Genomic DNA, 23,424 nt, shown 5'->3' on the forward strand with positions numbered 1-23,424 from the left:
AAATATGATAAAAACTACAATGATACATGGGAAACATTTTTCATCCCGTTTTGTGCAGCTAAATGGTCCGATGACAAATTGATACAGCAAACGAGATCGGCAAACTTTTCACTTAACGAGGGTTTAAGCTAAATTTCCAATAAACTTCTTTCTGCAAGCGTCATTCCGTTTGACCAATTTCTACACGATGGCATTAGTTTGGGAACTGATTTCATGAATCTGTCCAAAATTTGCCGATAACTTTTCCAATTAAAATTAGGGGTTTTATTCGTCGTTGTCTAGTGATTACGAATAGGATGAGATGGCAGTTTGCAACAACTATTCTGTCCTTCTACTTTGCCAGAGGGAAGCATGATTCAGAGTATAGTGTGATCAAATTAGAGGAAATATAAAGTTGTAAAATTGTCCTTTTTTCTGTCTGGGCGGGAAATCTATTTAATGAGCTGATCAATCAGTATACATACACCTCTCAGTAGAAGATGATGATACTATGTTCGACTTATTAGTGACAATCACTTTTAAATGTTTTAATTTATTTGGGAAAATAAATGCAATATCTCTATTTAATTTTGTCTTTTCTATCAGACAAACTGATTTTACACACAACATCTGTTTTTCTTAAAAGCTTAGCAATTGCTATGCATCGAAATCAGTTCATCATGCATCCAGCAACACAACAAACTACATGCGTGTTGTAATATCCTACATATCATGCACTGTATCACAGCAAAACCTCTAAAAATTAACCTAATCAACAAAAGCTTATGTCTACTTGAACAACGCAACCTGCTGCGAAATGGCACTCTCTGTGATAGCCAGATCCAATAATCTAATTCATTTCCTGTTGCAAAGAGATCCTCATTTCCATCATCGTAGTCACATGAGTTGAACATTTGTAATAGAATTGAGATGTTTATCAACCGATGAACCAATGTCAAGCATATGCTAACCATTAGACGCGACTAGAGGCTTGGGTGGTCTGATAGGCAAGTGAAACGAGTTCAATCAAATTTCCGCCAGGGCAGAGCTCATGCTGCAGCTGGAATGATGTAAAGCGACATCGATACGATTCTGCTTACTTCGCATACGCGATGCAAACCAGACTAGGATGCTGTGTTTGATGACGAAGCGTGATAAATTACCGATATAAATCATTTTTATTCGAAGAACATAAACTATTCCAAAGCTGACAGTTCTATAAATGTTAATGCATCAAAACAAGAACAGTACTCCTAAACGTAAAGCGGTTATCAGAAGTGTCATTCATTTGCCTGCTGTAGTTATTAGAACAGTATCGCCAGAACTGAACTGAACTGAATAGAAAATGATTTTATGAAAATAGTAAAAATAGTAATATGCCGAAATAAAAGTGTTGAAAATGCATCAAATAATAAACAATAATTGATTTTTATTAAATCAGTTGTCGCACAAACCTGTGGGAGTATAAAAAGCGCTTTTTTTATTAAAATTAGAAGAGCGCTTTCAGATGCCTCAACACGTATTTTGATTATTTTGGTATTTCGGTCATTTAATATCACTCAATATCACATCACTTACCATTTAATCATTCCATCCCATTCGACTATACCAGAAAGTTATATTGAAACACAGCTGCACATTCGCTTCTATATCAACTTTTTATTGTTCCTCACAATCAGTCTTTATCAATAGAGCTACGGAAACGAGGACATCCGTGGGAAACAGAATCTTAACCTATATCGTCGCTAGTCGGTACAACGTTTATTTTATTATGTACAACTCAATTAATGCACAGCTGGTGGTGCTGACCCACACAGATGACCGTGTAAGTTACGAACGACTACTATACGAAAATATATGACGTGTGTCGTTCCAAACTTTTTATTTTTTTATTTTTGGCATTTTGTTCCTACTTCATAAACTATGTTGTTACTCGATTCGTGAAAACTATTCTTCCCTTTACTGCTTTCGAACAAACGCTACAACTGAAAACACTATATGGTTTATTCAACAACTTGTGAAGATGTGCTACTGGTGTATATGAGTGATAAGTTCTAGTACTAGGGATGACTTATGTGTTGCACTATGTAATGGCCTCGGTGTTGTTTTTCGTTCTCGCCTTGCGACTATCTCTAACGTACGCGAATAGCTGTGTAGCACTGTAAATTTAAATCATAATGTAGTAGTTATTACTAGCTGCACTACAGCTTACATATGTCGCGCTAACACCCCCTTATAAGGTCGTCAGTTTCTGTAGAGCCCGCGCTATGTACTATCACGAGAACGCCACTGACGTGATCAGCACTTTGGCACCGTTGTCCTGCTCGACAGCCAGCTCCAATCGTAAACAAGGCATCTCATCGGTCAGTTTGTGCAGCAAGAACTCACAGTTCAAGATGGACATGTTCTTCCAGATGTGGTTGAAGGGAATCTTCTGCACAGCACATTCCGCTGCCGTCGTCCAGCCGCCGGAACAGTTGATCCGCAGTGTCATCGCCTCTTTGTTGTTGGCGAAGTGGAACGGCGAGCTTTGCCCGATCTGGAAGTAGCCCAGTCGCGTTTCTATCCCACTACAGTGCTCGAGAGCACTCGGATAGTCCTCCAGCACGTAGGCGCGTATGTTGAAGTCTGCTTCCGGTTTCCGAGCCGGACCGAACATGACAATCTTCAGCCGCTTGGTGACATTCACTTCGGGCGTTAGGCTCTCTCCACCGAGCAGATACTTGCCGAGCTTGCGGGTCATGATGTACGCGTTGTGCTGGTCTAGCTGAATGTAGGCTTGCGGGCTGGGCACATCATTTTCCGATGATGCAATCTTTTTCCAGCAGTTCGTTACTTCCTCTTTGTAGAAGAGCGATACCTTCCAGCTGCCAATATCCTCGGCGCAGTGCGGCACCTTGATTATGAGCGGTTTGGTGAAGTTACTTTTCGCTGGACCACAGACAATCGTTGGGCTGATGTGTGTGACCTGGTTTTCGACTAGTATCGTATCTTTGGAGTCGTACATGACGGCCAGGAAAACGTTTATTCTTAGCGCTGCCGGAATGGCTCCCTCGGGAATGGAGAGTGACGTTTGCAGATGCTCCATTTCCAACCAACCTCCGTCCGAGGTGACAACCTGGCGGACGGAGTTCGATTTGTACATGGCCTCCGACGAACTGGACGTATCCAACGAGTCCGTCGTTGCGATGGCGTAGGTTGAGATTGCTGCACAGGTAACCGGATGGGAGGGGGGTATTGCGGCATTTACAGGAAAGGAAATTGAAACCATCAATATTATGACAACCGGCCGCAAGCCCACATCAATCAATCGGTCAAATTAGTACAGCGGGAAGCTTATGAGGGAGCGCCAGCGGAAAACTATCATCATCCCCAATGTGCGATACTTACATGTGTTTGTGTTGGACGTCCCTGATAAGGATTCGGAGCTACGATACTGACCCTTCTGCGACTGAGCGATGGGTGACGACGCTATTTGACGCTGAAGATGGCTCTGCTCGAGCGAATGATACTGATGGTAATGATGCTGAAGAATCACTCCGGCCAGCTTTTGTTGATTGTACACTCCTGCCGAACCGTCCTTGTTCAGCGCCTGGTTCGGTTGCCTGCATAAAGGACCGTGACATATCGGGACGAACAATGATTGAACACAATACACAGTGAGCACAGCTTCAGCATCGCTAACGAAATTCCATTAGATTTGTCAAGCATACTTACATCGAATTGAACTGCGGTTCGTCGTAGTGATGCTCGGATGTCGATCTGGTCAGAAGCAGCGGAACATTCTGGCTCGGTACCTTTGGGACTTCCATGGTGCTGCCGTTCGAATATTCATAGCCATTGACACGAATATTGATGTCCGGGGGGTTGGACGAGAGGGTGAGCTTCTTTTGAAACTCGTGCGTGTACGTGTGCTGATCAGGTGTGGTGCGGGTAATGGAATACGTTGGCAGCTTTTGCCGATGTCGCATGTGCAGCAGAAACACCAGGAACGTTAAGCAGAGCGTCACAATGAACCCTAGTCCGAGATAAAATATCCAATCGGAAGCTGTAAAGAAATTTGGTAATAGTTTAAACATTAAATAAAACTCGATAAAATGAAAAATGTATTTATTAGGTAACAACTGAGATAAAACTGATCGGTCTCTATCCTAAAACAATTCAATTCTTTACATATTTACAGTTAATACCAATGCAAAATATTAATACGATAGAGTAACATAAATCGTTTTTTGTCCCAACATCTCATTTCTCTTAACGCTTCAAATCTTCAGAAAGCGTCTTCCGCTAGTACCATTCAACAATCGATAAATCAAATCCCACACAAACAAAGAATGAAACACATCAACATTTTTTTCACTTATCCGTTCAACCAGCAACGATCACATAATAGCCGGATAAATATTCCCCTGGCGAGTAATCAGTGCGGTTATTATGATTTTTCGCAATAAAAGAGAGGCTTCACCCTTCTTCATTTTCCTCGCTAGCTACATTGCAGTAACCCTACCCTACCAATCCTTCCATCCCTCTATTGGCTGCCTTTTACCATGAAGCAAACCGATATGAATGATTATGTTTATTGTTGATGCTTTTCAATGTGAAATGTATGCGCACAGTGCTTCCGACTTGACTGATGGCAGTGCACCGTAATGCTGAAAGGTAGTTGGGCGTCTATCGAAACACTATCCCAAGGCGGAAAACGGGATACGGCCTCACATAGGAGCGCCGCATTTCTCCCTGAGGAATAAACGGTGGCTCAGATTGGTTCCATTCATAACCGATGATTATGATTGGCTGAGTAGCATGTGATTGAATATGTTGCTGTGCTTAGTTTAGTGGCTTCTGCTATTATTAACTTCGCTTGCTGCACGATGCAAGTAGCAGCAATTTTCATACTCGGTGCATTATTTATTCTTCTGTCGTAGCAAGTGATTCCGCAATTTTAAAATCTATATTTCCAGCATGCTGTTTATTTTATTAATTTTTGTTGTACAATAACATTAAAAGCACAGTGAATTAAATATTTAATACATAAAAATATAAAATACATAGATCAATTTAATGATGAAAAAATGAATGTTTAAAGCACATACGTACGTTCAATCCAATGGCATGTTACAAAGCGCACGTACTTTAAATAGAAAATACCACCTGAGAACTGATTATTAAATGAGCATTTTAAACGCACAGCTTTTTCGATGTCTATTCGACATCCTTTTGGAAAACCGTGTCAACATTAACCCACAAAATAAACACACGGGTCCCATATTTCTCGCCCTTCAGCTTTGTCGCACGTCCCTGTGGGATATTTAAAAAGGTCTTGTAACTTGATCTAACACTGCGCAACCGTTTTTCATTAGAACACACGATTCCTGCATTTCCCATGTTCAATGTGTGGCATTATGAGGGATCTCTGTGAAGCAGCCTTTTCTTACCATCATAAATATGCACTAATATTGAATGCAGTTTATTTGAAAAGGGTAGGTTGTGTATGTATGGTACGGAAATAATACAAAATGTACCGGTTGGTTGATTGATTGATTGCTATATTCATGTTACATCAGCTTAGCTAGTACCTTTATAAAAACGGATACTTGATATGGATGCTAGTGATAGAGCAAGACAAAGATAAGCTTTGTTTGTTCTCTCGCTTCAATTGGTTATCCCACATTGTAGAAGAATCAATTATTGTTTGTAATGGCCCATATTGAATTAAATACAATCTCACCGCCTCGTTGACCATACAAAAATGACTAAACTAAAATGTACAGTCAAATTATTTACAGCGCCCATCCAATCTTTGGCTCACAATTCTGATACGTATAGAGACGATGTTCTGTTTAGAGGAAAACTAGTCGCATTACTCACCTGTATCATCAATTTTGCATTCGCCACCTCGGCAAACGATGGTTTGAACGTCCTTGCCGTGGCAGCCATAGGCACTGCTCTCCTGCTCGTCATGATCCTCCATCAGGGCTGCCAACTGTTGATGATGTTTCACTAGCGCTTTATCATAATAGTCGATGTTTTGTGTCCGACAGGTTCGTCTCCTTGATTGCGTGCATTTGTTTGAGCACGCGCTCCACGCAGACCATGATGACCAACGGCGTACTGCGAGCAATAAAAAGAATAATTGAATTCATATGCTGTATGCTACTATCTTCACCAATTGGTAGGATAAACTCATATGCATATTATTTTTGCAAGTAAGTATCTTTTTAAATGATAAACTTTTTTAGGTTATGTTATCCTTAAAATAAGATATGTATTTGAACATGCTTCTATTTATTACATCAAAGGAGCGATTTGATGTGATTTGACAAAAGTTTTCAAAACTTGCAATAACACTAAAACAACATTGTTATGATAATACTCACCAAAGGCGTTATCTTCGAATCCATTCGGAGTGATTATTTGTGTATCTTCTGGATAAGCGTAATCACCCATTTTGCAAACAGCACACACAGCACAATCCCAAGATTGGACGTGTAACGAAACAGAAATTAAACAAACACGTCAGCAAAAACTCGTTTCGAAAGATCAATCACTAGCAGGATCTTTGAACGGACGATTAATCATGGCATAAGCTATGCGAAGATTATTTGTTTAGGACAACTTCTTGCACCAACTGATAATCATTCGTCATCCTACCTGGGCAAGTTACGCAATCGGCCGTCTTCTGTTGGTTAGGACCTACGCAGGGCGCCCCACCATACAGGGGGATGGGATCGCTGCAGGTTCGTGTGCGTTTCCTTCCTTGAGCTGGTTTCCCCGGACAGCGACATTCTAACCAGGCGCTCCATTGGCTCCATCCTCCATTAACTAGAAGCAAGGTTAAGATAAAGAAGAAGAAATAGATACAAATGTATGCATTTAAATTTATACAGGAGGCTACTACCGTACTTTAAAGATTAAATATTAAGTTTTTTTACTAACCATAAACGATCAATTCTATTGGTTCCGATATCCTTTTGCCGGCAATGTTTTCTGCGACACACGTATAATTCCCTATGTCCTATATTATTGTAGGAAAAAGTTTATAATAGAAGAATTTCTCATTGTAGCCTTGATATTATATTTACAAACGCATATGATTAGCTTCAAGGACAATACAACGGGAAACATACCTGGAGATTCAGACTAGTTATCACAATGTTTCCTTCAGCCGTGAAGGTTAATAATGGACTAGAGGTGACGGTAAAATTGTTCTTCAACCACGTTATCTGAGGCTTTGGATAACCTTTGGGAGCCATGCACTTAATTTCCAGCTTTTCTCCAGCTTCAGCACGTATTCTAGTGTCCATAAGGTCGAAGTTTTTCTTCAAATCTGGAAGGAAAGTAATTGATAACATAATAATGCTGTATACAATGAGAAACAGCTTCGACGAAAAACTAGTACCCAACGTCTTGATAACAACGGCTTCTCAAAAACACATGATTTCAAAAATATATCTGAAAATTCAACTTCACACAAAACTTCCACACCATCTCAGAAGCGTTCTTCATTAATGAATCGTCGCCGTCGGAAGCATGCATGGCGCCATCCAAAAACAACTCGGCAGTTGTTCCCGAACTCCGTGACTTCCGTCGACATAACCTACAGGAAAGGTAAACTGCTCTCTGAATGAATAACGCACGACATGCGAACCCAAAGAGGGTTTGATATTTGTCAGGCACTAGACCCCAGCCAGACCTCATTTTTGGTGGCCTTCTTATGAAGTCACATCTATATTCAACTGGTTTGTTTTTTGAGGTTGTGTGTGCGCGTGTGTGCCCACATGCTTCTTTCCACGCATTCCGGATATGATTTATGACCATAGCAGCGGCTGTGGATGGCATATGGGGCCTGACTGACTTCTTCCCGTATAGTTTTGGGGTTTGTTTTATAATGAAACCGTTTGAACATTGTAACAAACTACAACATTCTTCTCAATCGATGCAGTTTATCATCAACTTCTGAGAAAAATGTTGGAGATGGGGAGCTTGTTAAAGAGCAAACCATAACTTTGTATCTTGAGAATTTTTATGACCAATTTGTTAAAATGTGTGCAGATAATTTGAGACAGCAGCGAGCGAATACGCAGCGAGTGATCATTTTGAATTAAAAATATAACTTGCAGCGGAGCTTCTTGTGGTGTTTTTTGAATATCGAGATTATTTGAGGTTAATTGATTCATTCATCACAAGTTTACGCGAAGTGGTAGAAAGGATAAGCAACACAAATCATCCTAATTCAATTTACAAGCCAGAACAGGACCTTTTTCTATAGTAACAAGTGTTTTAATTTTAAACTCACCTTAAAAATAACTTTCAAAAAATTTCATGAGTTGACTCTGCGCTACAAATACCTTACTTTTAACGTACATATTTTTATACACAACGAGAAGCAGCTTGCTTAGGGTATTATCCTCCGAAAGCTTTTAATGAGTAATCGTTTGGCTTCATCGCATTTACCTCCCCATCTGAGCAATATGCTTCATATCGCTTAAGAAGTTGAAACTCAACCAGCGAAGCCTTACTTACAATCTTATGAACATTGAAGCAGATGGAAATCGTTTCTCCTAACCTGTAACATTCTTTCCGTAAGCATTAACTTTGATAGCTTACGCATTTTTAATGCCTTTAACCACAACGAAAACCTCTAAGCACCAGCTTTTTCCGCAGGGAAAATAACACCTCCTTGCTGATAAAGGTGTAATTTGAGCTGCAGGAACACGTAATGTGAAACATTACAAGTCAATGAGTAATACCGGTGTACACATACACATGTTTAAACATAAGAATTAAGTAACTTATCGTAATAACAACAGCAGAGCTTGCTCATTAGTCATAGGTTCATTTGGTTTTCAAGAAAGAGTGGTATGGTGGAGTTTCTTTTCAATAAGGATATTCGCGTCCAACGACTAGAATAGATACTGAGCATACCTCAGGTTGTATAATTTAGATATATTAAATTAAAGAGAAATTTTAAATAGCACAATTTTACCTTCATTCGACGTGACGGTAGCCTCCATCTTACTTTTAATTTCTTCCATTAAACCCTCATCTCAAGTACCTCACTTCATGCACAGCTGGGGCACCGTTTAACTCAGCAGACACACTTATTTTTACAGCATTTCGCTGTTACTCATTTCCTCGAAATGGTTCACCTGCTCGGGGTGGGATGACTCACCCATCCAATTCAACAAGTGATGCATACTTTTAAAGCCTCTCTAATGCTCGTTGTATAATTTAATGCTTCTCAACGCCCTCGCGGCCCTTTTCCCAACGATACTTACACGCAACAACAATCGAGGCGGGCTGGCTGACGGCTTTCCCGCGCGGAGACCAGGCGTGGCATTCGCATTTAAACGGCAGCTTGCCGAAGTACTCGTACACCAGGTCGCGGGAGATTGTGGCCGTTACCTCCTGGAAGTGCACACCGCTGTGCGGATCTACGTGCGACTCTTCGATCGACGGGGGTGGTTTTATGCTGCCGCTGCACTTGAAATGTATCTAAAAGCAGGCGAGGAAGGAAACGAAAACGAATAAAAAATACATAGAATTTCGCTCTACACGATCGCTCCAATCGACCATAAACACGCACAAACACATGCAGGCAAACGATGCTACCGAAATCTCTGCACTCTGCAGCCCGACCTGTCCATCTGAAACAATTTATCGCCACATTCGCAACGCTGAATAAAACATAGCGTACCCCCCGGGTATGGATCTGCATGATGGTGCCCCTAAAAGGATTAAGAACCCCATAAAGCCTACGCTACACGCAAACCCTCACACTTTCGCTTGATCGGTGAATGTAACCGAGTGTTGTTTTTTTCTTTTTTGTTGGTTCTATTCAAATCAGTAGAACCCTGTTGTGATGCTCCCATCTTACTTCCGGTCTACTATTTTGCTACATTCGACGCGTCCCACTTGATAGTATCAACACAGCTTAGCTCTTGTCGTTTGCTATAAGCCGTCAGAATAAAATATTCATGAAGCTAAAGATGCTCGTAACCTGTGTGGTGGAAGGGGGAAGGGTTACGCAGCAAAACAACAACCACACCAAAAGGCTTAAATCGAGACGAAAACAACACTCGACGAATGGTGGTTTTTGCATCTTCAAATGTGCTCCAAAGTTCTGACCAACCAGTCCATCATTGGGGTCGTATGTGGGGAAAGTATAAAATATTAAACATGCTGTGTTCTTCTGTAGTCTGGGTTGCGATTCTCTGGCTTATTTCCACTTTTCTGTACATATTCAAATTCTTGGATGGTCGTCTTATGGTATGAAAATCAGATTCCTTTGGTTTGAATTTACAAAACAATCCTTTCGCGCCTTTCCCCACTCTTGTCAATGCACTTCTACACCTACTTAACTTAAGTGAAACACCAAAACTCGTGCCAACTTTTTGCCACCACTCACCTGCAACGTGTTCGCCGCTTTACACTTCAGCACGGCCGGCTTGCTCCGGATCACGTAAGTATTTTGCGGCTCAACCAGAAAGTATGGCGCTTCCTCCACCTTCAACCCACCGCCAGTGCGCTCGCCAAACGTGCCGAACGCTTCGCTTGGTGGAAGTACATCCTCACCATATGACACTTCACTGTCATTTTCATCCTCCTCTTCTTCTTCCTCCTCATCCTCCTCCTCCTCTTCATCATCTTCGTCGACTTCCTCGGCTCCGTTCGATTCGGCAGCACCACCCAGCGCCTTTCCCACCTTAGAACCACGCACACTTGCCGAACCCTTCGGGTGTTCAATCACAGTACCTGACGTAGGCCCGTTTGACTTGCCGGCAAAAATGTTATCCAACGTGCCTGAATTGATTATTTTACCGTCCTCATAATTATCACCTTCGTGTTCTTCCCTCGTCGGTGCGTCGTAGTACTCGTCCTTGGCAGCGTCCACAACGTCATCATCCCGGACGGGCCGCCGGTCGTCAAGCATACGGGCCGGCTTTTTAGCACCATCACCATCGCCATCATCATCATCATCCCTCTTTTCAATAACGTCACTTCCTGGCCGTTGACGAGGAGCAAGTTTCATTTCCGCGTGATTGTTTTCCGACTTACGGACCGCATGCAGCTCACCCTTTGGTACCGTTGCGAAGGGGAGGACGAGCGATTCGTGCGATTTACGGCTTTCCCGGTCCGGTGCGGGATTGAATGGAACATCCCATCGGTTCCCTGCGTCCGGTGGTAGGTGAGCCTGCCGATTGAAAGGCGACTGCCGCTGGCTATTGCCATCGAATGGCGGTGATTTATACTGTTCCAATGCGGTATCTTTGCGCGGCAACGCAGCGGATACATGCTCCGGGTAGTCCGACCGACGGTGCTCTTTCGTTTCCAGACCACCGGGCGAGGCCAGTCCAACGGTACAAATAAAATATAGCTGAAGGAAATATGGTAATCGGCAAGGTACGGTCATGGTACCGGGTTTGGGCGAGAGGAAGCGTGGTGAAGTGAGTGATAATGTTAAACAATATTAGAGCCAATGCTGATAACCACAAAATATCCACAACGGATGTGAGCAGTGTTCTTAGGAGGCACGGGAAGTGTCGCAGAATATCATCGTTTGTGCTGTTGTGGTCGCTGTTGTTGTTGTTGTGGTGAAGAAAAGGGGTTTTTATTGTTGGTTTGTGTCACACTTGAAATGCCCGTCATAATTTACAGACGGCTGACGAAGTGTACGCTTTGTGAAGTTGTTTAAACTGGTCTTATTTACGCCATTATTTGGAGGTTTCTGTAAAAAAGAAAGACGACTTTTTGTTAGTAAATCTTTATATATATTATTTTTACACCTGTAATTTTATTATAAATGTTATCGAGTAGTTGTTGCAATGTTTGCAAGGTAAAGTTGATCAAAAATATATTTTGCCCAAAAAAATTCTTCATTTATTCACCCATTCTAGTTGCTATCAATTCGTAGCAACATATTAAGAAATTCCCATCGTTCTTCTACGTGAAGCTCATTTGTACGTGGTACTTTCTCTGCAGAAATTAAGATAAGAATTAATGCGCTACGCTTCTTGCCCGTCTTCATCACTGCACACTCGAGAGAAAAATCACTTCATTCTTAACACTCTCCCCTAACTGCTCGTACAGAGCAAGTTTTAATTAAACCAAATCTTACCGTACAAAAGCACAAAACGCACTGCAAAGCGACTTTTATTGCTTAATCCTAGCACCCATCCACATGGTGCATCGCCGGTACATTGTTGTGCAGTGGAAAACTTTATGGAGGTAAAAATAATTTACTGTCAGCACAACTTTTTCGACAAGATGTACGCAACATAAACGCAGCCACGACGATGCGTCAGACCGAATAGCTTCCTGACGGTTCTACAATAAACTATTTGAGGTTTTTCCTCGTGAATAGCACGCTGTGCCCGGTGCAACTCCCGCGCAGAATGCTTACACCGCTTGACTAATTTCTTTGGGGTTGGTTTTCAACCAAGAGATAACTTTCCGTGGCACATTTCCAGCGGCACCAGCTGTGGAAGGAAAATGTTCTCCGCAACCTCAGCAATGCTCAGCTGAGGGATACTGGGGCGTGCGATTGGTGTGGAAATGTGAAAAATATGTTGCTAATTTTTCCATTGCGGTTTCCAACTGTCTTCCGCTGGATGGATGCCATCCCTGTGTGAGTGTGTTTTGTTGGCAAGTGCCGGCAAGACGGAGTAAACATTTCGCCTCGCTTTGGGCCCGGATCGACCCGGAGCCTTGCCGGGAGGGGAAGGGTGCAGTGGTGCTCCGTTTTCGTAAGCGTTATGCCTTCATCCGTCGCAGCTGTGTTGGACAGCGTTGTCACTGCAATGCTTTAGAGCTTAAGTACTTTTTGGTCTTTTTTGGTGGCTTTAATTATGCGAATTACTTATAATTAGTTTTTCATTATGGCTTCATCGTGTCGCGGCGCGTTTTTTGCACCGGCTCCGAGCCCTTTCGCTGGATCGTAAAATTGGCTTAATGAAAAGTTATTGAAGCGTTAAGCGGCGTTGCCACTCAAGGGTTTGGGTTTGCTACTTTTGCGCCAGCGGTACGGTTTACTTTCATCTGTACGATGGCAACGAGTGACTTTTGTTGTTGCTGTTGGTGCGCCTTTTGTTGTTGTTGTTGGTATTTGAGTTTGATTTTTCGTTAGCTAGACAATTGATCAAACATTTTTTAATTTTATTACTCAAGCAACTACAACATCAATTTTGAAATATGTTTGTGAAGATTTTGTAAATGACCAAAAATAGCATAAAATTTTTCTCCCTTTTTAAAGTACATCAGTGCACATTGTTCTGCACAAAACTAAATCCTTGCTTCAGGTCATGGTATGTTCACCCTTTTGAAATACAATAGAGCTTTAAAGTGCAATCGATTTCGATTTGGCAAAGCTCCATATTGATCTGTCATTTACAGCAAGCCATAAGCACTCTTGGTGTTTCCCAGCGCTCTCTATAACACCGATTGCTGTACCAACAGCTACAACGCTGTCATGGAGGATATTCCAAAATGCATCCTCTCACATGTGTGAATCGCAATCGTAAATCGAAGAAGCTTAAAAAATCATTTGTTTCCAAATGGGATCAACAGTCACATGCAGAGCCCTGTTTCTGTTTGCACTCTTTCTCCGAGGTCCGATTTTGAGCACATTTACACCAGGGGAAAAAAGTACCATACCAGTATAAAACATGCTTGATACAAGGTACTAAAAAAACAGCACTTAGCAGGATCTTAGTGCTGCTGGGTACTTAGCAGGAAGATACTTCAGAAAATCTCCATTGCACAAGGGACAAACGATGTTCTACAGTATTGGAGGAAAACTTTAACTCATGACAAGAAAAGATTACTTCGTATACGTGCACTTGTGCTTGCTCCTTGTTGTGGAATATGTTTTACACACTACAAGAAGCTCTGAGTTATATCATCTCTTACCCAAACCAATTTCATCTCTTCACTAACACTCTGTACAGTTTTATAAAGAATTAGAGAGTAAACAGCATATGTTTACTGTACTCTGTGCTATGGACAGTTTTGAAAAATAATGGAAAAATATCGTATTTCTAAACATCAAAGCATCAAAATATCTGTTTTTATTTAATTTTGAACAAATATACAAAGTACATTTTACAACGGTGGTAAAGTGAACTAATAAAAACAGTAAGTACAGATTAAAGTATTCAGCTACTGAGAAAATTCCAAAGCAGATTGTGGTTATTAGTTTTCTCCAACGTTTCAGCCTCATCACTAAAAGAATGAAAAGAAACACCAGTGAGCGGAGTAAAATGACGCAATAGAAAGGAGCATAAAGAGTATTTGAGGAAAAAATGATTGAAATATGGTACAGCATCCACCATAATTCCAATTTCAAGAAGCAAACAAAAAAAACACAAATCTTGAAATATCGATTTCATCATTCGCCCGTCGATTGCATGAAAAATCTATCTTAAAACAAAGCATACAAAAAGTTCCTTCATTAAGCGCAATGTATTCTTATCGGGAGAGGACGAGATTGAAAATTGGCATTTCAGTGCGCGTTGTACAACTTTAGCCGATATCATGTTCCAATTTCCCTCTTTTCATCAAGAAAAACTGTAAATGGAAACAATGCTTCACGAACAAGTTCGCTGATGATTAAACGTGCTTTTGTTTTCTTTTCTTGCCGTTTTATCCTGCCGCAGTGGATGAGCTTTTGTAAGCAGATGTTTGACGGAATGAACGACGGAATGTCGATGTTGTAATTCAACAGATATTTTGCCTTTTTCAGAATATGTTTTGGATTACGTCACGTTGTCAAGTAGATCATAAGCAAACGCGTTTAAACAAACAGCTACGATGGGAAGTAATACTTCTTCAAAATGTAAATATACATGGTTGTAAAATACCAAAATATTTACGTGTGTTTACAATCAAAATGAAATTAAGTCAAATACCTTCTTTTTTTAAGTCAACAGCCAAACTATATCATCATCTCTCGGATGAAACATAAAGCATGTCATTTTCCATGCCAACTTTCATATCCTTTACATTGTTTTACAACTCATATCCGCGTATCATGTATTACATTTTACATTACATGCGTAAAATGGGGATGAAGCCTTCAATGCGGAAGTATGGAAAATAATATGGTCTGCATTTATGACTTCAGCGATACGTCATGTTTACAGCTTTGCGGTCACCGACAAGACAAGCGTTTACGATCTTGCGCGAACGCACATAAAAACCGCAAGGTGGCTTCAATGTATCCCCATGCATCCGAGGACACCCATGTTGCTGCAAAGGAAAATCGATTGTACCCACCATAATACCGTTGCTGCGAGAGTTCAACGATACGCAAATTTATACCCTCTCAGGGGCAAAGCAAAGATAATATGATTTGGAGTAAGGCTAATTAGTTCATCCCTTTGGAGATTAGTATCCGCGTGCCGAAACTAGATCGGGATCATTGTACAGCATCGCCAGTGTTGAGCTAAATTATGCACATAGAAGCTTAACACAGCTTTATGTGTAGCTCCATTCCATCATCAGCACGATCTCCCTTGACATTTGTCGGAAGCGTAATGGCATCCTGTATAGCTAGCTAAACTTAATAACCCAGCTCATACTAAGGCCCAGATTAAAATGCAAAAGCAGTCGGATCGATTACCTGGTGTGAAAATTAAACTACTATACTGCCAGAGAAGAAGCCCATTCCAGGTGAAAAGTTCGCATGAATCAAGCAGCAAACCTTCAGCCCTTTCAAATTACGGATTCTATAAAACCCATCATCTTCCTACGAGCTACCTGCTAATGTACCAAAGCTAAAACATCCAAATTGACACCATGTTCTCAAACGCTGCATGCGTGGTGAGTAAATTGCATGGTATTTAATAAATGCGCGGTAAACCTCCCATTTGGCGGCGCTGAGGCATGCAACTTGGTTTCCGATTGTACAGTTGCAGGCGGTACATAATTTATGTTCACTGCATTCCCACACGCTCTCGCGTCCCGAATTTTACCGGCAGCATTGTGTGCCCACGAAGCACGAAGAACTAGGAACCTAACCCAGCGTGTCTGCAAGCTCCAGCGGTAGGGACAGATAAATTGATATTAATTTCCCCTCAACATGCAAATTGGCATCCGATACGCATTCGACATTATTCGGTCGTAATTACTCGGGTGTCTCGAGTTACGGTATAATTTACCATTGCAAGTTGAGCTCTAGACTAGGCTGCATTAGCAAAATTAAGCACCCTCATCCCCTGCCACCAGCTTTGATTCTTGATTTGATGATCTCTTTGCGAGGGTGTTCACAACTGCTTCTGGCTCTGCGAGTTGGACACTTTTCAATACCCTGGTCTCATTAGTTACCTCGTAATAGTCGGTGTAAGGTTTGTAAACATGTGTAATTAACAATTCCAAGAGGAATATTCCAGCATCATAGCTGCCGTTACATCACAAATTAAGCGTTAATACCCTATAATATTCTTATAAAAAGCTGTATTGACAACATAGCGAATGAATCAATTAAGCCATTAACTGTTCTGTAATATTTAATGATAAATGTACCACTCTCGCTTTTAAATTCCACATCCGTATCAAATTCACTGTTATCCCAAAACGTTTGTTCAATCGATATTAAAAAATAATTACATTGAGAAGGAGTGTCATCTACTAATAGGCATATTTTAGGGGGTTTCATGCAGCTAGAATCAATAGTACTCGCGGATGTTATCGGATGTCGGAATGTACCAGGAGCATGATCAGGATTTACTCGGTTCAACTGCGTGGGTAAATTGATACAATTAGAACAGACAACCCGCAAACGAAATGAAACCAATTTAAAGCAAACCCAATTTGCAATATTTTGACTCTAGCAGAAAGAATTTCAATTTATCGATGGCGTAACCCCAAGGTGGTTGAATTTTGGGCAAAATCCATCCGCAATATGACTCATTAAATTTTTATTCTTGAGCATTGCATTCGTCGGTTCTTTTTACTCAGTTTATTTAAAATATATTATAGATTATATATTATTTTATATTATTGATTTATAAGAATGTATAACTTTTTATGTTACTGTTTCATTTTTTAATCAAATATAATTATACCGGCAAAAATACATGTTTTGAGGCTTTATGATCATTGAATTTAAATCAGTAAATCGGAATAATAGTATTTTTAGAGTTTAAATATTTTGTTTGGTTCACTTGTTTTTACAAAAAAAAATGTGTTCAGCTAATCAAAACGAATGCAATTCTAATGGTGATTCTCATTAATCTAATCGTTTTCATATGAAAAATTTAAATGAAAAAAAAAAAACATTTAAAACAAGGAATTTTATATTTTACATTTCGAATTAATAAAGCACACCTAACCATGGCTCCTAACTTCGGAATTAAAAACAATCCAACAACCCTTGAAGCGTCATGCGCTCCATCAATAGCTGTTTTAAATGATGTCACAGTTGGAAAGAATCCTAAATTCGTTCCCCATAACATTTTTTCTCTCACATTACGGACATCACTACCTTTCACTGCAAACATTTATTTCTAACCATCGAAATGATTTATGTTCAAGTCTATCATCAACCGAGGGAAAAATCATTTTTCAATTTGCTTCTCAGATGCTCGCACACTTCAATGCGCTTCTTATCCGCCGGGTTCTATCGTCCTTGGTTCAAACATCCTCGCGCAACCGGCAGGACTTCCAGCAGACAGGATGCTTTGCATTATTAATCACTCTGGCAAACATCATAAATATAGAGACAACTTTTTATTTACCTCTTCCGCCACGGTTGACCGGCGGAATTTGTGGAAGTTGGGAAAAAAACGTGGGTAGCAAACAACGTAACAAGCATCGGTGACGCCAATGCTGGCCAAAAGGTTAAGATACTTTCCTCGGACCGTTGGGGAGGAGGGAGGGCGCAGCATAAAGTTTGCACCGGGTTTGCCTTTCCGATGTTTCCGGATTGAATTGGTCATGGTAACGCTTGGGAAAGTTGGCCCGCAGTCTCGGTATTTCCACAAACGCACACACACATCGACACAAACTCATCCACCGGCAAGGATACGCCGTAAATGAAGGAATTAAAATACTTTTTAATAGTTTTACGGTTTATTGTCTAAACTCGATAACGATATAAACAAATGGCATCAACTTCTCGAAAACTCGTACACAACATAACCTGATTCGGACCGATCGTCGAAGGATTGCCCATGGAAGAAGAACATCCTCGGACTTGTGTGCTGCTTTTGGATTTTTATCTCCCCCCCCCCCCCCCCCACCATACCTCACCGCTTGCAAACTTCTGGCCAGCCCGAAATTGCCTTTTGGGAAAATGGCATCGTTATAGCCCGGAGGACCAATTGTGCTAATCGGAGCAATGCCGAGAAAACCGCTCGAGAAAGGTTCGGGCGAGTTTTGCCGTTTAATTGTTATAGTTGTAGTTTTGGCCTGGTTAGGTTGCGATACAATTACCCTCACCATGACACGGTGCTCTCTCTCTCCCCTTGAATTTGTTTACCATTCCGTGGAATGTAGCCAATTTTGTGTTAGTTGAAGTTTGTTATCAGCTTAAAAGGAGAACAAAAAAATAGAACAACAACTTTCCTACCAATGCGCAGCAACCGTAGGCATATAACCAGCCTGGAAGGAACGGTCAATCGGCAATGGATAAAATCTTGACTTTCTTCGCGTTCACACATGCATGCATGCACGAATCGTATTGATTCCATAGAGAATGCATCAGCCCTTAGGCAAGGTACCACCATGGTAGAGGAAGTTTGATGAATTTATCGTACCACCATTTGCTGATATTCGTTGCAATTCAAACTAGAGCATTTGCATGAGAAAGGGAAAACATGTCTATATGAAACGTTCAATCTACAGCACCAGCAAACCTTGTGCATGCAAATGAGACTCAACACGGAAGGTTGCTGATAAATTTTTTTCGGGTGGTGAATTCGATCAACCTGATTTTATAAACAACTCGTTTGCCCTTAAAAGTCTGACAATCGTGGATAAGGTTATGCTTTTGGTTTGATGGTATTGAAGAACCATTCTTTAGCATGCGTTCAATATGTACTGAATTGAAGTGCTAAGTTCAATAGGCATGTATATTATACTCCATTTACTAACATTATATCTATTACTCCTTCTACATAAACGAACAATATCACTATAAATCTTGCCCATTTTACCTTTCAACAAGCCCCCAGCTTTAAATATTATCAGCCAAGTGCTGTAGAATATTGGCAATCCGTAGTGTGTATGTAATCAGATCAATATGTGCATTGACAGCAAAATTGGATTTATGCACAACTCATCGAATGAATCATCAATAGTCGAGGGATTAGAAAAGTCGTTTTGAGTGTAATTTTCATTTGAATCGCTCTCCTTTTTTTTCGCGGTTCTAAAAGGCATTTTTATCACGCAAAAAAGAGGAGCCTTTTCCTCCGTATCACAACGATTCAGACACCACGAACAACAACTAAAAAAAAGGCAACCCCGAACCATAAAAGCGAGAGTTTCTCCAACTTTACCGGGACGGGCCGCCGGTACCCGCGTAATAAATTTTCTCCAGCTTATTTATGTATATGCGCTATATTTTCTTCCTTTTTCTGCCAGGAGGAGGCCCCCATGTTAAACAACGGTGCGACGTGCATGGCACGAATGCTTTCAAATGATCCATTCAAATGCCCCTGTCGGAGGAACCTCCCTGAAGCCGGCTGTGGAACCGGATAACATACAAACACTTATGCCATGCATGTGTGAACATACACTCGCTCGCTCGGCATTCCTCAGAGGGCGGACAGACACGAAAATAGTTCGCTTGTGTTTGAATGCGTTTTTTCTCTCTCTCCACCCGGAACGATTGTTACTTCTGGCAGGATAGTCGCTTCCGATGCTACTTTTCTGTTTCTGCAGACGCTCCCAGACCATACCGACCCCGAGCTGGGAATTAATTTCAAGTTGCGATTTTTGTGGAAAATGCACTCCACAGTGCGGAGGAGCGGTGGGAGGTGCGAGGTCGGAGTGCAGTGGAGTAGATACGGAAACAGCTACCAACATTATTCTGACTCATTGCGCAATGAATGGGCTTCGGATCTATAAATATCCTCGACACAGAACGAAAGTCATGTCGCTTTCAGCGCAAACCTTGAGCTTTCACAGTGCTAGCATTAGCTGGAGTATTTTTTCCGGGTCGAAAAGAACCTTGCAAAACTTGTGAAAGAAGGGAGGGTCTGCCTTTCGGAACGAAAAATACATAAAAGACGGATTGCATTTCAAGGGAGCTGCTATTCTCGTGTCTTCGACGCTTCTAAGGATGTTAGGCTGCGCTGGAAAGAACTGAAGATAAATTGAGGGTAAATTAATTTTGGCGCCGTTGAACTGATTTTCTGCAGCTCAACCCGACCGTAGTCAGCGCTGACGCAAGGTATGGAGTAATTTTAACCAAACCGTTCACAGTGGACAGCATACGTTAAATGTTTGTTTCGTATCATGCACCGCAGAAGTACCTGCACAAAGTGCAGAGCAGTACGGTGTACATTCAAAGAGCGATTTTTCAACCTTCACACCGAATTCCTTTTGAAAGTACGAACCTTCTAACCACAACAACTCGGACCAGACGTACTGAAATACCTGCTCCCGTATTTGAGTTACGAATGGGGTAGGAGCGTAAATAGAAGCGAACAACGTACCGTTCACGTTTACAGTCACGCTTACGTTAGTGCTTTCTAAGTGATTGCATTGCAAATTCTTTGCCCAGCAATGACAGTGGAAGTGGAGGTTTTTTTTTTGGCTACACCATGTGCTGAATCCTTAAGCCACATTGGCATAAGGCCAACGTCTCTGCCCAGTTGTTGAGGTTTATGTAAATGGACTTTTATTTTTTCGACACGTTTTTGTTAAAAATAAAAACAACATTTTGTTCGTCCTTTGCAGAAACGCCAACTTGATTGGCGGCGTTAGGTGAGAATCCTGAACGATTTTTTTCAATGTTTACGAGTTTTGCGGAAATGCATAATGTAAAAGCTTACACCAAAGCTTGGCAAAGCTTCAATAAGGTCTTCAATCCAATTGGGACCAACGATAGGTACTAACTGCTGCCATCATCATCATTATCATCATCATGGTATATTATTTCCGTTGCATATCCTATCCAAATATCCTCTTACCAAACAACAATATTTTTCCAATCCATTTCTAACCGCATCATGCAACGATTTTTACGCCATTTGCCATCCTTCCCCAAAGGTTCGTTCACATCTGAGCTGGGTTCATTATTTACCTACTCCATTGTCCACAGGTTGATTACTGAATAAACCAATCTTTGGTGCTCGTGTTTGCATAAAATTGATAGTGGGATAGTTTGAATGCATTTCTATAACTTTGAAGCATGTATTTGTTGGCAATGTAAATGTAATTTAAATGTGAATTATGTTTATTGCATAATGGTAAAACAAACTCTGTCCCGACATATTACGTTTCCAACAAACTTTCAACCTGTTTCCTTTTTAAATTGATTTGACTAAATTGAAAGCACTATAGCCGGTACATGCAAGAAATGCAACGTGCCTAATGCAAAGCCTCCGTACCACGGACAGTTGTTTATTTATAACATCTCCATTTCGTAATTATTAAGTTCTAGGAGCCTCACGTTTTCACCATTTCCCCTCGGTTTCGTTCGGTTTATGTTTTGAGAGAATATCAAACCATACAAACAGCGGCCAGCCCGCTAACGCCCGCTGGTGCCTAAACATAATTCGATCCCTTGTTTATCATGCACACGTACTGCGTATAGACCTGCAGCTACACAGTGAGGAGTGCATGCATATATGTGCAACCGTCGGCCAACTGTAGCTGTGCACCACGATCCCTTCTGTGCATGGCCTCGAAGAAGCTCCCTTGCCCGGAAAAGAGTAAATGATATGTTATTTCTGGAAATATTACACCCAGCCGCGGGTATCCAGCAGCTGTTTACGAAGCGCACCGATGAGTCAGCGTGAACCAACAATAAAGTAGACCTAGGTATGCCGGCTCGCCCCGTGAATGGGGGAAAAACCCGGAGGACTCACACTTACATATTCCTTCCCAGTTTCTTCGCCGCCACGATAGACGACGATGCCGGCGATTCGTACAGCAAATGGATGGATGTTTCTGTTTCACTTCGCACACTTCATGCTTGTCTGACATGCAGACTTCCTTCGCCTTTTTGCTTTACAAAATTCAAAAATTTTCGTAAACCTTTTGCTTTGTTTTTCACTGCACAAGAACTACATTCTGCGCGTACAATTCGACTTCGGCGCTGGAAAAGGTCGCTTTGATCTTTGACTCATCAGCCGCAGCATCACACTCGCTGTAATAGAACACAGAAAATACTCTTTCTTTTTGTTTCCGCATACGCCACGTCACGGTAGATCATTCCAATCGCACCGTAAATACACTGTAAGTAATCCAACTCGCCGGCACCGGCACTGCATCAATGCTCGGGACGATTAATGTGATTAATCTCGGATGATTCCATCAGCACAGGCACATGGCGGGCTGAACCCGATTCGAGGGGACCGAACGCTTGATAACATTATTATTTTCTTTTGCACTGGAGCCAACCTTTTACCACGACACACGACACTTGACCTTACATTCTTTCGTTTAATGGCATTTTGTACACTCACATACTGCTGTTTGCTGTGGCTCGTGCAGGTTATCAATGTAACGACACTTTCACTGAGCTGGGATTTTTTATATGTCACAATGCTTTTTGGTTTTACATTGAAAGCTGATTATTATTAGTATTCCTTTGCGTTAGATTAAACTTCACCGTTTTTTTTTCAACCGGCACAATACATACCATACAACACAAAAACCCGCGCTCGTTCGCACTAATGTAAACACACGCCGAGCATCGTTAGCCGACACGAACGCTCCGCGTATTTACGTACAGAAGGCGCGAAATTTGTTTTGATAGGCTGTGTCGCCACTAACAAACCACGTCCAGCACGAGCAACGTTCACAACGAAACTGACTCTTTATGGTTTATGTTTCTATGTTTATGCTTGACTCTCTGGCGCCGCTCACAACTGTGAAGGAACTCAGCCGGCGGGAGCATGCGAGTTAGCCTGAGAGAGCGCACACGTGAGTTTTATGTTGCTCACTTCGGAACGGTGTAGATTTGAGCGCAATTCTCACTCAACTTACTCATTGAATGAACATTATCGGATTGCGTGACATTTTATTAATTTTGTACGGTGAATCCTCATGCGATGAGTTTATTGCCATGCTGTAGGTAGTGGTTAAAGTTAGAGATTGTATTGGATTATTCTTAGAAATTGAAATATTTCCGTTAAAGACTGTTCACAGTGCCATCGTTTACAAGGTTTTATTAGATTGAAGAGAAAAAATTGAATTCCGATGCAATATTTTGTCAATTTCTTATTATTATTTCATGAAGCGATAGATTTTTTTGAAATTTATCCTAACATCAAC

General features: G+C 41.3%; 1 protein-coding gene across 2 annotated transcripts; it reads right to left on the reverse strand.

Annotated features, from left to right (window-relative positions):
• Nucleotides 1-1,618: 1,618 nt before the first annotated feature.
• LOC1280019 (netrin receptor unc-5) lies at nt 1,619-22,961 on the reverse strand. Of its 2 annotated transcripts, XM_061657559.1 has the most exons (12): nt 22,790-22,961; nt 22,020-22,294; nt 10,388-11,707; nt 9,258-9,474; nt 7,107-7,306; nt 6,916-6,994; nt 6,631-6,801; nt 6,357-6,404; nt 5,848-6,090; nt 3,697-4,027; nt 3,370-3,584; nt 1,619-3,186 (listed from the first exon to the last, which is right to left on the reverse strand). In XM_061657559.1, the coding sequence occupies exons 3-12, from the start codon at nt 11,390-11,392 to the stop codon at nt 2,255-2,257; spliced, it is 3,441 nt and encodes a 1,146-aa protein (XP_061513543.1). In that variant the 5' UTR covers nt 11,393-11,707; nt 22,020-22,294; nt 22,790-22,961; the 3' UTR covers nt 1,619-2,254. The 2 variants fall into 2 exon arrangements, with proteins under 2 accessions (XP_061513543.1, XP_319813.5); XM_319813.6 differs by having other exon boundaries at nt 22,020-22,961.
• Between the last annotated feature and the right edge of the window lie 463 nt (nt 22,962-23,424).

Source organism: Anopheles gambiae, chromosome 3 (genome assembly GCF_943734735.2).
Source record: "Anopheles gambiae chromosome 3, idAnoGambNW_F1_1, whole genome shotgun sequence".
Classification (NCBI taxonomy): Eukaryota; Metazoa; Arthropoda; class Insecta; order Diptera; family Culicidae; genus Anopheles; species Anopheles gambiae.